The 15462-nt window shown below is 46.4% G+C and overlaps 1 protein-coding gene across 1 annotated transcript in view; it reads right to left on the reverse strand.

Moving 5' to 3' along the window:
- Positions 1–1288: 1288 nt before the first annotated feature.
- Positions 1289–15462, reverse strand: part of CASQ2 (calsequestrin 2) — a 35002-nt gene continuing 20828 nt past the window's right edge. The window contains exons 7-11 of the mRNA XM_009556991.2: positions 10622–10667; positions 8592–8646; positions 7869–7969; positions 7438–7512; positions 1289–3282 (exon numbers count right to left, since the gene is read on the reverse strand). Of these exons, the coding sequence (XP_009555286.1) occupies positions 3076–3282; positions 7438–7512; positions 7869–7969; positions 8592–8646; positions 10622–10667 (484 nt within the window). The 3' untranslated portion in view covers positions 1289–3075. The remainder of the gene's footprint in view (positions 3283–7437; positions 7513–7868; positions 7970–8591; positions 8647–10621; positions 10668–15462) is intronic.

A 15462-nucleotide genomic window follows, 5' to 3' on the forward strand; every position in this document is an offset into this window, starting at 1 on the left:
AACAGAGGAATGAGGGTAGAGGGAAAGAGTGGCCCTGTCAAGGACTGTGCTGGCACCACGAAGGAGTAGCAACCACAGGACTGGACCTATCTCTCATAACGTGAGGGAAATTTTCCATAGATTGCTGACACCAGCACACCAGCCCTGATATGAGCTCAGCCTTCACTGGCCTCTGTATGAGCCTAAGAATCACTATATTATTTCCTCCTCCAAGCTCTGTGGTTTGGTGCACTGACATATGTACATTCCTGTGAAACACCTGAGCTCTTGAACACATTTGTAGTGCCATTTGCAGGACTTTCTGCTGTGCCTGTGAAAGCTGTGCCTTCCAGAGCATTTAGAGAGGAGCAGATCAGATTAGGAAGGCATCCACAGTGGGAGCGGAGAGATATGGAGAATACATAGGCAACTGGGATGCCTGGACTCAGTGCCAGCTGGGAAAGGCACTAGAGAAACTTCTCGTTTTTAATTCAAGTTTATAGAAATTCACAGCACCTTGCGGTAACTGGTCTGGAGCTGCGGGGCCTGTGCAGGGTGAAACTGCATGTTTTACTCCTGAGAATCACCCAAAGTAAAAACAAACAAGTACTTTGCTCAAGTGAGTAATATAAGCAGCATTTGTCCCCTAATCACAGACTAGAAGACTACTAAACTACTAGTTTTGCCTCTTGTTCTCACTTCTTACCCATGTAAATAAATGACACCTTGAGTCCCAATTGCTCCCTCTTTCTCTGAGCTGGGGTCCTCCAGCAAACCTCCTCAGGAAACAGCTGAAAGGAGAGAGCAGAAGGAAGGTACTGGGCACCCCTCTGGCCCGTAGAGGGGGATATGTGAGTGAAAGAGAGGAGGGACCTCTGGGTTTAGAGGACTCTGCATTTCAAGGCTTTTGAAAGTCTCTGTCGGGTGCTCTGGGATGGAGTCGAGTTATTCGTAATCCCAACGCAGTGAGGTGGATGATCTTCCCAAACACACTGGCAAAGTCTTCCAGGCAGTGCTTATGCATCGTAAAGAAGCAAGAAAGGGCAGAAAGCTGACCCAGGGGCTTTGCTATCCTGTCCATTCTTCTAATAGGGTGTGCCTTAAAAGCATGGGTTGAGTGTTTGATGTTCAATGAGGAATTAATGTGGCCTGTGGTCATGTAAGTGGTCATACCATATAAGCACAATATTAATGCGTATACGTAGAGATGTATAGATATCCAGATGTGTGTTGTTCATGCTGGCACTTTCCACCAAGAGGATATGGCACACATAGGGGTATTATCAGTACTTCAGCCTTTTTACACCAATATTTTCAAATTTCTATTGCAGCTTATGTAGAGAGAGTCAAAGAGACCGATCAACAGGCAGGAAAAAAAATCCTATGAAGTCTGGCTTTGCAGTTCATCTGATAAAGGAAATGTGTAATGTATAAACCTTGTTTCTCATCAGACTGGTTCGCATTCATGTAACAAGCTCCAATTCTCCTGCCCCTTGCACTGCTATTTCCACTAACATCACTTACCTCTGACGTAAACAGCTGTAAGAAAGGTCAGAATAATATTTTTCATCTGTAGCAAGAGAGAACATGTGTACCTACCTATGCTAACAAGTCTGAACGACTGGAGAACATATTTATAAATGTATTTATGAAGATAAAACTATCTCCAAACTCTCCATTCATTGCACTATTGTCAAACCTAATAAGCTAAGACAATTTAAATCTGCCAGCATGGGAAAGCAGGGAGACCTAACACTGTCACAGTGACCTGCACATGGATGGTGCTGCACTTGCCAGGACTGAGTTGCTGACCCTTTGCTCTGTGAGTGACCTCCTTGACCATGAACTTGCGCCCTGAGCTCCTTCTCAGTCTGCAGTCAAAAGGGGCTTCTCACAGGCTACCACAAGACATCTGAGTCTCTAAGCAGGGAGTGACTGTGCAACTGAATGCTTAAATCAAAACAGCTTGACTCCTTTCACTGCTCATTGCCCAGTACATGTTATCCAGCATCTAATATGGTTGGACAGATGTGTTCCCTCCCATCATCTTGGTCATGGGAAAAGGTACTATGTTGACTTTGAGTTAAAAGTCAGCTAAAGCTGGAAAATCATGGGGAATAGCAGGGTTTCAGGGTGGGCCCCTAAGAAAGTTTCCACTGGCAGGAGTGTGCTATCTCATGTGCACCATCTTCAATCCAGCTCAGATTCACCTGAAAGTGAAACGAGGCCTGGCCCAGACCTGGCTGCAGGTGTTTGGAACTGGCCTGCAGATGCTCTGGTGTTTCTTTGAGATTAAGACCAATGATTTGGCTCAGTGCCACGATCTTCAGCCTCAAGCTCAGACTTGGATCAGCCTTTCCAGCTGTTCAGGTTGTCCCATATCGGGCCACCTGGACTTACCCTGTCTTTTGCCTGAGCTTTCAAGAAGAAAGAGGTTCAGACGGGGACCACAGTGTTTAGTTTTGCATTGCTCTGCTGGACAAGAATATCCTGTTGTTACATGGAATCACTGAAATTTTGAACAGCATCCCTAAAACCTTTCTCCCCTCCCAAAGGAATTCACTGCTCCTAGCATATTAATAAGTAGCTATAGACTCCCGCAGCAGAACCTGCAGGATTGAGGGGTCTTGGCAGAGTATCCACAAAGGGCATTTTCTTTAATAAAAGGACGAAACTTTATAGTGGCCTTTCCTATGTCTTGGAGTGAGGTTTGGTCTTTAGATGTAAGTGGTGGGCCGATGAGCATGGAAAAGAAAAACTGGCTCCCTGTGTCCCTCTGGCAGTGAGCAGGCAGGCACTTTCTTCATGCCTTGGAGCACCTGGGGCAGATTCTCTGCAGATTCCTATTGGCCTTACTAAGGAGGCATGATTTACAGCCGTGCTGTGTGCCTGTAGGCACAGTTCACCCCCGGTGGCTCAGCACTGCTGAAAATCAGGCTGGGGGGTCCCGGCAAGGGCAGCGGCAGGGAGAGCGGGGCAAGGGGGAAAGAGGAGCAACAGTGCTTGCTGACGCTCAAACACAGGTCTTCCGATGGAGGGACCTGCCGCAGGGGGAGGCCTCTTGGCCCCCACAAGTCAAACTGCACAGAATCACAGTTAGTCATCGTCATCGTCGTCATCATCGTCATCATCATCATCATCATCGTCGTCATCATCATCGTCGTCATCATCATCATCATCGTCATCATCATCATCGTCTTCAGTATTTATCTTCCCAGAAAGCACATCCTCTATCCAGTCCTCCAGCTCCTCAGCTGTGGGCAGGTCATCATCATCTCTGATCTCCATCCAGATGCTGTCAGCCTGCAGGGACAGGTGATGGGGGATTAGCTATCGTTACAGACACATGGAAGAGATTGGGCTCATTGCCATTGTGGGGTTAAGGTCTGAACCACAGGCGGGATGCAGGGGGTTTTTGCGAGATTTGCTCGCTCTCTGCTACAGCCTGTGGTTTCTCTCTGCCCACACACTTCATTTGCCCCTGAAGTGCTGTTACTTATGACTAGAGGTGGCGGGACTGGTCAGTGAGTTTACATGAGCCTGTGTTCCTGTTTGCCTTGGGTTAGATGTGCGCCCACTGCCTGTTCCTCTCTTGTGCTGCTTACACCGGTGAGCAAGAGGAACCACAATCTACCTGATGCATTGTCCTCACTTTGTCTGGCCAGTTCTGTAGACTGCAAGTCTACATAAAGATGGAGATCTTATAGGCACCTTTATGGAGATCTTATAGCAACCATCCAGTACCTGAAGGGGTCCTACAAGAAAGCTGGAGAGGGGCTATTCACAAAGGCTTGTAGGGATAGGATGAGGTGGAATGGGTACAAACTGGAGAGGGGCAGATTTAGACTAGACATTAGGAAGAATTTCTTCACCATGAGAGTGGTGAGACACTGGAATATGTTGCCAAAGGAGGTTGTGGATGCCCCATCCCTGGAGGTGTTCAAGGCTGGGTTGGATGGGACTTTGGGCAGCCTGATCTAGTGGGATATCCCTGCCCATGGCAGGGAGGTTGGAACCAGATGATCTTTAAGGTCCCTTCCAACCCTAACTATTCTATGATTCTATGATAAAGAGACCTGTACAAGATCCCCCTGCATTGCCCTTGTCCACAGGACGTCTCAGTGTTTCCCTCTTTCATTCCAGAGCCTCTCTGAGACTTCTCTGTTTAAGCCTTTACACTCTGCTGTCAGCAGCCCTTCTTCTCAGCCCCCTTTGCCTTCACCTTTGCCCCAGGATGTTGCTCTGGACTCTTTATGTGTGATAGTGGTTGCTCCTCTTGGAAGAGCCTTTCCTCAGATCGTCTCAACCACGCTCCATCTGAAGAATGACAAAAACCACTGATGCCTTTGACTACAGGTGCCTCCTGCTCCTTCTTTCCAGCTTCTGCATTACTTCCATATACTGGAGGAGATGGGGGGATTCAGTAAGGAGATGCTGTCTAAAATGCAGTGAGAAGGTGCTACCTAATTCTGGCTGTTAGTGAGGGATGGGAAGCATAGCTTATATGGTCTCTGGGGCCCAAAATGAAAGGCTTTCTCCCTGCTTTGCTATAGATTCCTTGGGTAAATGCCTGGTTAAGCCCCTTCCCCTTTACTGTCTCTCCTCCATGAAGCAGGATCGGCTTCCTATTCTGCAGAGGTGCTATGAGGTTATCTCATTCAGCATTTGATGTTGCAGAAGCAAGTGCTTTTCATATGTCAGAAGATAACTACCTGCTTTTGAAAATGCACCCTGCTTCTTCCTCTGTCTGTGGTACCTAATTCTCTTTGTTACATGGCTTGCTAAAAAACCCAGACCAATTTCTGCTCAAGGAAAGCTGTTTCTCCCTTACGATGTTTTACTATTATAACACCACAACTGTACAAAAAAACGGGAAAGGCATGGAGCTCTTCCTTCATGTGAATGATCTTGTCCCCAGCCTCAGGACTGTTTGTGCAGCAAAAAGGGACAGCTTTAAATAAGGGGAACAAGAGTGGACCCACTGCATCTAGAGAAGATGCTGCACAAAGAAAGCAGCAATATTCTGCAGTGTGTCATGTCCCTCATCCTGAGCCACCAAGATGCGATGGGCCAGTGGGGGCCACTGGGAACTCCGGTGTTTGTATTGGCAGGTTTTTAGAGAAGCAATGGGGTCACAGGGGTTATGTCCACTGAAGCCAAGAACAGTGTTTATTTTTACTCTGTTGTGTAAGCTCCATTTTGTACCTGTGCAACTTGGCTGAATGCAGTGATGTAACACTGAAATAATGAAATGAGCTAAGTGTTTGTTTTAGATATCACCTGCCACACTAGAACTTTCTTAAATCTCTGTCTTGGGGAATATAAAAGAGACTTAAGAGGAATGAAATAAAAGCTGCAAATAATATAGTAAACAACACGAAACTTTTACTATATCAAAGCTAGATAATGCATGAATTTTTACAGTCTCTGAGTAACTGCTGAATAATAAGGCGTTATGTTCCTGCCTAATACTGCTTTCTATATGATTATCTTGCCGCTGATAATCCTACTTCCATGAATTCCCATTAATAGCTGTTTAATGTAGCTTTGATATGGGTTAAACACGGTCAGCTGTGGTAAACATAATGAAGAGATACTGCAGGTGAGTAATAAGGGCAATAGACTAAGACTCGGGCTCTATTTCTGGCCTGTCCATTTCTTGCATGATTTTAGGTGACAGATGCTATCTTGGCCCTCTTCCCTGTTGTCTTTCTCAGCAATTCTGCTAACAAGCCTTAACCCATTCTCTAGGTCTGTCCCATGGTAGAACAAATGCTGCTCTTTTACAGGTAAAGCACTGCCTACATCCAGCCAGAGCCACATCTATTCTGTGACTCTTAAGTCAGTTTGTGTACTTCCCTCTCATTCCCCTCAATGGAATAGGCAAGATCCACAGTCTCCACTTGCTTTATAACACCATCTCTTTGCCTTCCTGATCATATTTCCCATCCTATGGTCTTGCAGCATTTGTTATAACTGGAGCCACAATCATCTAGTACACCTTCACTGTCCCTCTTTCTTCTGGGGAGATACAAGAAAGAGGACAAAGGGGCTTGGAGAAATGGTGGTGGTGGGGCCAGGACCAGTGTACAGCCTTGGCCAGTTGTCCCAACTCTGAAGTCCTCCCTGCTCTTTTCTAAGGAGATATCAGGTTTTCATGCAGCTGAAATTTCAAACACAAAGAAGTCAAGCACCAAATTATGAACACCTCTGCAGTGGTGAGATTTTGGCTTCAAGAGGCACTGGTTCATTTTAACCACAGGTTCATCTTAAGGAGGTTAAAACATCCAGCACTGAACTATCCAAAATAAACTAAGTGTAATAAGCGAGCCAAGTTGGAGCACACTAATTTACATGCTCTTTTATCGTTTTGGCTGTTATTATCAGAAAGAGGAAAAATGTTTTCTCTTTGTAGTCCTGACAGGGCTGTGATACATGTTACATTGCACTTAGCAGCTCTCCTCAGATCTCTGCTGGTGGGGTCAGATTGGGTTCCTCTCCCACTTTCCTTAAAAGCTCACAGTGTGCAGGCAACCTGACATCAGTGCCGTGGCTTGCCAGCTTGAAGGCAACGATAGTGAAAACACTAGGTGCTAGATAGGTGATCTGCTAACACAGCTGTGGATGCTGTGGTTACCACCACCATCACCACAGCCATTGCAAAGCAGGACCTGCCTGTGCAGCTCTCCCTCTGCAGTGCTGCCAGCTGTGGGACAGCATGGAAATCCTTCACTGCATGAGCTGTGAGGCAGACACATCTGCTCTTCCCAGCCAAATTCCTCCAGCATCACCTGCACAGAGGTGGCTGAGGAAGGTAGGGGCTTGGATTATTCCCAGTACAGCCTCTTCACCTCAGCAGGATCACTCCTCTACCAGTTTATGTCATATTCTTATTAAGGCTATTTATTTGGGGATTTTTCAAGCTGTGGAGTTGCTCCCTTTCATCTGTTGGAGACTATCCTTCCTACACTTAAGCTGGGCCATTCTGCTTTGGCTGCAAAAACGCCCTCGTTTTTCTCTTCTTCTCCTCCCCTAAGCAGAGCTTGCTTTCCCTCCCCTACATACACACTTTTTCCCCACGAGCCCACCCAGTTTCAGTCAGAGCAGGTCACAATGCTCCGTGCTATGGGCTGGAATGGAAATGTGAGACCTTGAAAACAAAACCAGGCAAAGTCCTGAAGTTCAGACCACAGGGACTGGTTCTGTCCTCAGAAGATGTGGTTTATGTGTGACTTGGCAGCAGAAAAAACACTCAGACCAAAGCCCTGAACCCTGACATCAGAGGCATTTTGAACCCAGCTACATGTGGGAATGGTGAGGTCTCTACAAATTTTCCTTTGGGAAAAGGCCTGGTCTACCTGCACTTAGCAGAAAGTCCCACAGATTCCAGCACACCTCAGATCCTGTTTTTTCTAGCAGTCTTGGGGTTGGTGGATTTTTTGGGCACATGCTACTCACATCTGTGACGTTCACCACCCCGATCTGTGGTCTGAACAGGTCAATCTTGAAAGTCTTCTCCCAGTAAGTGATCAGCTGCAGGAATGAGAAACAAAGCTCAGACAAGAATGTTTGCCATAGCTTCTTGCATTCATTCAACTGGCTGGGCTGTGGTGTGGGGAGCGTTCATCACTGAGTGAATGGGAGAGAAGAGAGGTTGAACACAGCTTGGACCACCGCAAATGGCAAAGGAAAAGTGCCAGCTCCGGGGATGTTCCCAAGACTCCACCTCCGTGGGAGCAGGTCTAGCGTTCACCATGGTCTGGTTTTGAGTCCTTTATCTCCTGTGCTCGTGCCGGGGCAACTCCTGTGATTGTGCACACCAACACGCTCTCACTCACGCACACATCCATGAATTAAACAGAGAAAAGGCGAGGATCCCCGCCACTCACCAGAGGAAAGTCATCGGGGTCAATCCACACAATGCTCAGGTCAGGATTATCAGTGTTGTCCCTGGCAACCTGCTTCAGGATTTCCAGGAACTCAAAACCATCTGAAAAGATACATGAACTGCTGCAGACAGCTCCTGCAAACATGCAGGCATTTTTTGCTTGCGGAGTTTTCAACTTCCCTCACCCTCTCTATGCACGCAGGAGTTGTTTATAGTTTTCATTAAAATGCTGTCTCCCAGCTCTTTCTTCTGATAATAAGGCTTTTAATTTCGAGCATCCTCCCCGGGTACTGGAATTAGTTACACATGAATTAAGTCTCGTAATCCTCGTGTGGAGTGGAACAATGTCGCTATTTTCTTGTGTCAAGGGAGGAACTGAGCCCCTGAGAGGCTGAAGCTTTTCAGTGCATGAATGACACTAAGAAGCATTGATGCCATGGCTTTTCAGGAGCTGATGCCCATGGGTTTCCTGCGTGCCCATCACACACACAGCCCTCAGCACTTTCCTGAAGCCAATCAGCAGAATGAGCTCAGAGTTAAGAGCAAATCCTGGTGCTATGGTGTCACTAGTGTAAACACCCAGAAGGATCCTGGATCCTTTGCCCAGCAGGCTGAGGCTCCCCACCCCAGCCAAGGTGTGGGGCTCCACAGTGAAAATAGAGCATCTGAAACTACAGTGTCTTGAGTGACAGAGAGTCACACAAGGAGGAAACCAGCCTCCTACCTGGGTCATCCTCTTCAGCAAAGGCCACAATGTGAATTCCGTCCATGTCGTCCTCCTGAAAACAAAAAAATCTACTACTGATGGGCCATGGGTGTTGAGGACAGAGTCCAGGCAGTTGCTGGAGATAAGTAGTGGTGAGATGCCTTCAAATGAACCCGACAATTGCAAAGAGAGGCTTGATTGCAGCCCCATCAGGACACCAGAAATGGGAACTGAGGTGAGACTGAGTCATTGAGGTATTAGGCACCGAAGTGAGTAGTTTGGGTAGTGTTGCTGAAACCTTGCAGCTAAAAAAGAGGTGGTTATCATGGTGGCAAGGGAACTTCTGATGGTGTGGAGCAAAACCTTGATTGCAGAGAAAGCCAAGGGCTCTTTAGGGCAGAATATGGTCACACTCCATGCCCAAGGCAGTCTACCCTCACTAATCCACAGCTGCCAGAGGATGGTTTGTGGGAAAACAGATATTTACCACCAACTCAGACACCAAACATAGTACTTCGGGGCCAGCAAAAGAAGTTTCTTCACAAGAGGCAAGTTGGCTCATTTGGGCACTTCTTGGGAGGTGAAGGGTCTCTGCTCTAGGTGAGGGTCTCCATGAACAGCAAGGGGAATTGAGCGGAAGGCTCATTTTGGGGCTCCAGTAAATGGAGAGTGGAAATGACAGCCTGGTGGACTGCTTTTCTCTATGAGACACATGAGTAATGGGCAATGATATTGGTAAAGGCCAATGGATTTGCCAGCGAGTTCATCATCCACCTGCTATGAATGTCATTTCTGAATTATCCCATGGATTGGCTTCACTTTCCTCACCCGCTGCCGGTCCCTGTTTCCATTTCAATTGGTTTTAATGTGAGAAAAAATTCCCATCTAAATGCTAATTTCTTTTCCCTTCTGAGCCCAGAGGTGACAAAGCCACCATCAAAAACTGAAAGGAGGAAAAAAACCCTGAAAGATTAAGTGGAAAATATTATCTTTAAAAACAAAAGCGGATACTGGGCCTTTGCGGGCATCTTCAGGGAATATGTTTTCATCAGGGCATTCTAGGCAGATTTACTTGGGATTCAGACCACTTACAGCTGGCAAAATCTACCCTGTTGCTTTTCTTCATATTTGCCAGCAGCATTGTCAGACAGCAATTTAAAAAAAAAAAAAAGCCATATATGATTATATATATAGGTATATAATATAGCTCTATTCTGACCTCACAGGCAGCAAACAAAACTGGAGTAACTCCACTGAAGTCGTTGGAGACATTCTGAACTTGCAGTGAGATCAGAATCCAGCCTGCTTTCTCCTGTAGGTACGAGTTGCCTGCTCGTAGCAGAGGCTCGCTATCACACCAAAGTGGCTCATAGCTCCTGGTTCAGTTTTTTTACCTCTTGTCTTGTTGTAGTGAAGTCTTCCAAGGTTTTTGGTGCTTTGGAGTCCTGCAGTGTTTCATGTTACACAGCCAAACAAGGAGGCAACTGAATGCTGTTATAAATGTGCCAGGCTTTTTAAAGGAATGACTGCACCTCCCTTAGCACCTGTAATCACCCATTCAGCTTTGGTTTTCAGCATTCACCTGGCACTCGAAGGTCCCTAACTGGCTGTTAACATCATCCTCAGTCACAGCAAAGGGGTAAATTGATAGACATTATTTCATTTTGACCCTTCTCCTTTTCCTCCAGACTTGTAGAGTGTGAGATAAGATAGAGCCTCCTTGGGAAGAATGCTCTCCATAGCTATTTCATGGCCTCTACAGGGGCTCAACACCCACCTGGCACACTTGATTAGCTTTTCCTACTCTCTATGTGGAGCAAACAGGACCTAGCTCAGCAGTCCACCACTGTTGACCAAAGCATTTGAACACATTATTTGAACTCAGGCACTGGGCTTCATAGCCAAGGCTTTTTCTTCTTCCCAGAGGAGGGAAAGTGGTTTTGCAAGGAAAGGGTGATGTTTTGTCCAGCCATAGGCTAGAGCTTTTGAGTAGTTCTTTCTTATTAGAAGCTATTAGGGAAACAAGGATCCCCACTGAATGTGCTTACCCATGTCTCAAACATGTCCTCTGGGCGCAGCTTCCGCAAAGTGGCCCTGAAAGGAAGACAGAAATACTCTTTGAGGATGCATCCAGCACTGTCACACATGATGCTGCTGGTGTCACGGTGAAGGTCACTGTGGCATGTTTGGTTGGCGGCTGGAGTCAGCGCCATCGGCCACTACACTTTGAATGCAAGCAGAGGGGCACAGTAGGTCAAATTATGCTTTCATTTATGGCTATGCAACCCTGTCCTTGCCCCCAGTTGGAGTCACTGCTGCCTCTATTTGTGCTTGGGAAGATGACATGCCTCTCTGTCCTGGGATACATTGGCGGATTATTCCCACACATGGCAGATTGTTCTGTCCGTGCTGAGAGTATAAGGTTACCCATTCACTTGTGCATTGCAGTCTATGGGATGGTCACACTTTTTTTTTCTTACTGGGCTTTCTTTGGTCTCCTTTCCTCCTAGTTTTACGTCAATGTAATTCCACCACAGAAATCCTTCCAGACTCTGCTGAAGAAGGCAGAATAAATTCTGGCAAGAAAAATTAAACATTAAGACTGACTAGAGCAAATTTTTTTGAGAAATCATTCAAAAAGGACAAAAAAGAAGAAAGAAGTCTAAATGTTTTCAGACACATCCATAGCAGGAAGCCTGTCAGAGAGTCTCGCAGGCTGAATGGTGACTAAGGTATTGAAGTGGCACCCAAGGAACACAAAACAATAACAGACAAGCCCTTGTAATCCTTTGCACCATTGCTTATTCTGGTATAATACGTTGAGGGAGTCTCCCCAGCAGAGCAAGTGTCCCTGGCTGACCAGACCCAGGATCTACCACAAAGAGAGGTTTTGGTCAATGAGGTCCTAGAACAGATTGGTAAAAGGAGTAGCAACTTGATGTCAGGACCAGTTGGTGTCAATGAGATGTGTAACATGTTGCTTCGGATCGCTTTGCTACCAGGAGCAACAGATCTGGAAAGATGGCTTCCTCATGGGCAAAATGCTACCAGAAAAAGTAGAGTTAACAGACGTTTGAATGAATATAATGCGATAAGATGCGATAAAATGCGACTCGTGCTTGAGAGCAGCCCTGCAGAGAAGGACTTGGGGGTGCTGGTCGATAAAAAGCTTGACATGAGCCAGCAACATGCAATTGCAGCCCAGAAGGCCAACCGTATTCTGGGCTGCATCAAACGAAGTGTGGCCAGCAGGTTGAGGGAGGTGACTCTGCCCCTCTATTCCTCTCTTGTGAAACCTCATCTGGAATACTGTAACCAGTTCTGGAATCCTCAATGTAAGAAGGATATGGAGCTGTTGAAATGGGTCCAGAGAAGGGCTATAAAGATGATCGGAGGACTGGAGCACCTTCGCTACGAGGACAGGCTGAGAGAGTTGTGCCTGTTCAGCCTGGAGAAGACAAGGCTTCGAGCAGATGTTACAGCAACCTTCCAGTACCTGAAGGGGCTACAGGAAATCTGGAGAGAGGCTATTCACAAAGGCTTGTGGGGATAGGACCAGGGGGAACTGGTATAAACTGGTATAAACTGGAGAGGGGCAGATTTAGACAGGACATTAGGAAGAATTTCTTCACCATGAGAGTGGTGAGACACTGGTACAGGTTGCCCAGGGAAGCTGTGAATTCCCCATCCCTGGAGGTGTTCAAGGCTGGGTTGCATGGGGCCTTGGGCAGCCTGATCTAGTGGGGCGTCCCTGCCCATGGCTGGAGGGTTGGAACTGGGTGATCTTTAGGGTCCGTTCCAATACTAACTATACTATGGTACTATAGTATGATACTATGATACCATGATAAAAAAGAGATGTATGGCCTTTAAAAGGAAATTTATGGCCACGGATCTCCTGGAGTTCCCAGAGCAAGTCAGCAAGTGGTTCTGTGAAGGGTGGAGACAAATGATCAGTTTTCACATGAGAACAAGTTAACCAATTGACATTCATTGCATATCCTTTGGCATGATCATATGCGTAACACATTCTCACACAGTCTGAAAGAGATGGGAAATAGGAATAGAGCAGCATTTGCTTATCATATCCAATTAATCAGATGGCCGACACCAGGTCTGAGCATGAAGAGATACAGAGGGATCTCCTGAGACTTGAGTGTCTGCATGATAGACGTATAGTCAGTAATACACTTGCAGAAAAACAACCCTGATTGTACAGGTGCAACGATGGGTTCTAAATGAGTTGTAATTAGTTATTGTCTTTCAGGCAGGGGGCCTGGGTGTTGCAAATTAAGAAAACATCAGCTCCAAAGGCAAAAAGGCAAGAAGAACGTTACAAGTGGGCTGACTAAAGAGTGAAACTCATCATACAGCTACGGCATTGGATAACTACATTGTGCACTTCCACAGTGAATGTATTTGTGGTTCTGGTCATTCCATCACAGAAACAATATGGAACAACTGAAAAAGGGACATAGAAACACAGCAGCTGGGAATGAAGGTATGTAATGACCTCTGTTTGGTGGAGATTAAATAAGTCTTTACATTATAATAGAGGTGAATGAAGAGGGTATTGGTAGGATGTCTGAAAAATTGTGTTAAAAACCAAGGTGAAACAGAGAATGGCTAGTGATTGTTCCTCTTGGCATAAAAGCTAGTAGGCATACAGTAAATTTATTAGGTAACGGGTATAAACTGAACAAATAGAAGTGCTCTTTTGATGCAATCAATAATCTGGCTGCTGAACTCATTACAATCGGATACTTTCTGCATCGAAATAGAAATGAGGTAAAAAACAACTATAGAAATCAAAGAAATAGCCATTAGGCACAAGACTGAGGATACACATTGATGATTATCAGAAACTGGCCATTATATCAGGTGAATGCATATTATGTACTTGTACCTGGCTTTCAAGGCATTTTCTCTAGATGTTCTCTGGGGGCAGATCTTGGAGAAAGGAAACTCAGTGAGAAGGATTTGATCATGCCCACAGGGACCAGTTGCTGCAGACGTACCCAATGTTTACTCTGGTAACTCCCCAGTGCTGGATAAGCTGGAATAAGCGTGGTTTAGGTGAGTAAGAGGGAGCAGAATTCAGACCTATGTCACTACACTTAGGTTACAGAGGAGGGGAGGAAAGGAGGTGTCCAGCTCCAGCATTTTGCATGCAAAACAAGTATAAGCCCAGAGACCTCCTGCTGCAGGCAGAGGAAATACCACAATATTTGTATTTGTTCAGCCAAGAGCAAAACCTGGGCTGAGACCTGAGTTGTGCTGCCTGGCAGCCATCGCTAGCTGGACATCTGTCTGCTGTGTGACCTTGGACGAACCACCCCACCATGCTGAACAGTCACTTTCTGACCTCTCCAGAGATGATGAACTTTCCCACCATGGCCTGCAGCTGCCCAGGGAAGCATCAGCTGGGAGGCTGGGCATCTGCTTCAGCTCCCATCTCAAGCCTGCAGAGAAACTTCATCATACCCCAAATCCTGTGCGGGGCTGGAAGAAGAGGTGGCGAACCCCATCTGGGCACAGCAGCAGGAAGCCCTTTTTGAAAAGTATGTTTAAAGCATGCCAAAGAGCGCGGGTACTGTTGAGCAATGGGACCTTTACCCAGGGCTTCTCCTGGGGGATGGAGAGGTGGCAGTGGGGCTTTGAACCTTAGCAGAGGAACAGCCTATGCCTGCTGGTTGGGGTAAAGCAATAAGGTCTGCTGTGTGAGGGGCAGTTCGTGGGTGGTCCCCTACACCTTATAGCAGAGGAGAAGATCCTGCTGAGTTGTCCACAGGGAATAAGCGAACGACAGGTGCTGAGATTGCTTCATTTTTCTCTACAGGCCTGATCATTGCCTTATCTAATTCCACTTTCAGCCTTTGACTTTAGGTGCTTTACAGGAAGAAGCACTTCTACTCTGAGAGACAGAACTGCTAGGAAATTATCAATGTCACCCCATTTTTTTTTCCCCTGCCATGCCAGCACCTTGGCAGGTTTGAGATTTCAGAGATCCAGTTTCACAAGACTCCTTTTAATTGCCTTCTGAGTCTTGGCACTTGCAAATTAAATGGCCCAAACTCTCCCTCCTACTGAGCACCACAGAACACCTTGAAATGACTTGAGGAGTTTCCACTGCAATTTCGTGCTGATGGAGAGCTTGCCTTATTACGCTGGCATTTAGCTGACTGTTTAATCAACCTCCTGAGGCTGCTGCCTGAGTGGAAGAGCTTGGGGATAAAAAGATGGGAAGAACTGAGGTCAGAAAATCTAGGAGGTCAGCAAAGTGACTTGTGAGTGACCTGCGAGATAGGGGACCCCTTCATATTTCAGAAAAAGCAGAGATCTTTTTCCATATCTAGTGACTCGTGGATTCTGGAGATGATCTCCCATGTCTAAATGCTCTGTGTATGAACACAAACCTCCAGCTCAGCCTGATTTGTGATCCCCTGGGGGTATTGATGGCCCTGCTTTTCTTGAACTCTTCTCTGCTTTGTTAAATGCCTGCAAGGAAATACAGTTTCAGGAGAAGCAGGTAGCCTGCAAGACTATACTGTGCTGTATTTTTAAGGATAAAAAAATACAGCACCTCATAGATAGTTTTGCCCTTACATTTAACCTTTTGCTTTTACATGGCATCAGCCTTTCCAGATACTTCCAGGCTGTTGGTGGCTGAGTCCCTAACAGACCTGACTGCAAAAAGCACCAAGCATCCACAGCTTCTGCTGAGTTGATCAAATACTGTAGGTGCTCAGCACCTTGGGCACATGGGACCCAATGCAACTGTAACAGCAGGGGCTTTCTCTCTATGCCCATGGTCAGCAGCAGCCTCTTAGTCCATCTTGGTTCCTCTGAGCTTGGTCTGAGCTCAGAGCCTGCCCATAGATGTATCTGA

This window comes from Cuculus canorus, chromosome 1 (assembly GCF_017976375.1).
Source record: "Cuculus canorus isolate bCucCan1 chromosome 1, bCucCan1.pri, whole genome shotgun sequence".
NCBI lineage: Eukaryota > Metazoa > Chordata > Aves > Cuculiformes > Cuculidae > Cuculus > Cuculus canorus.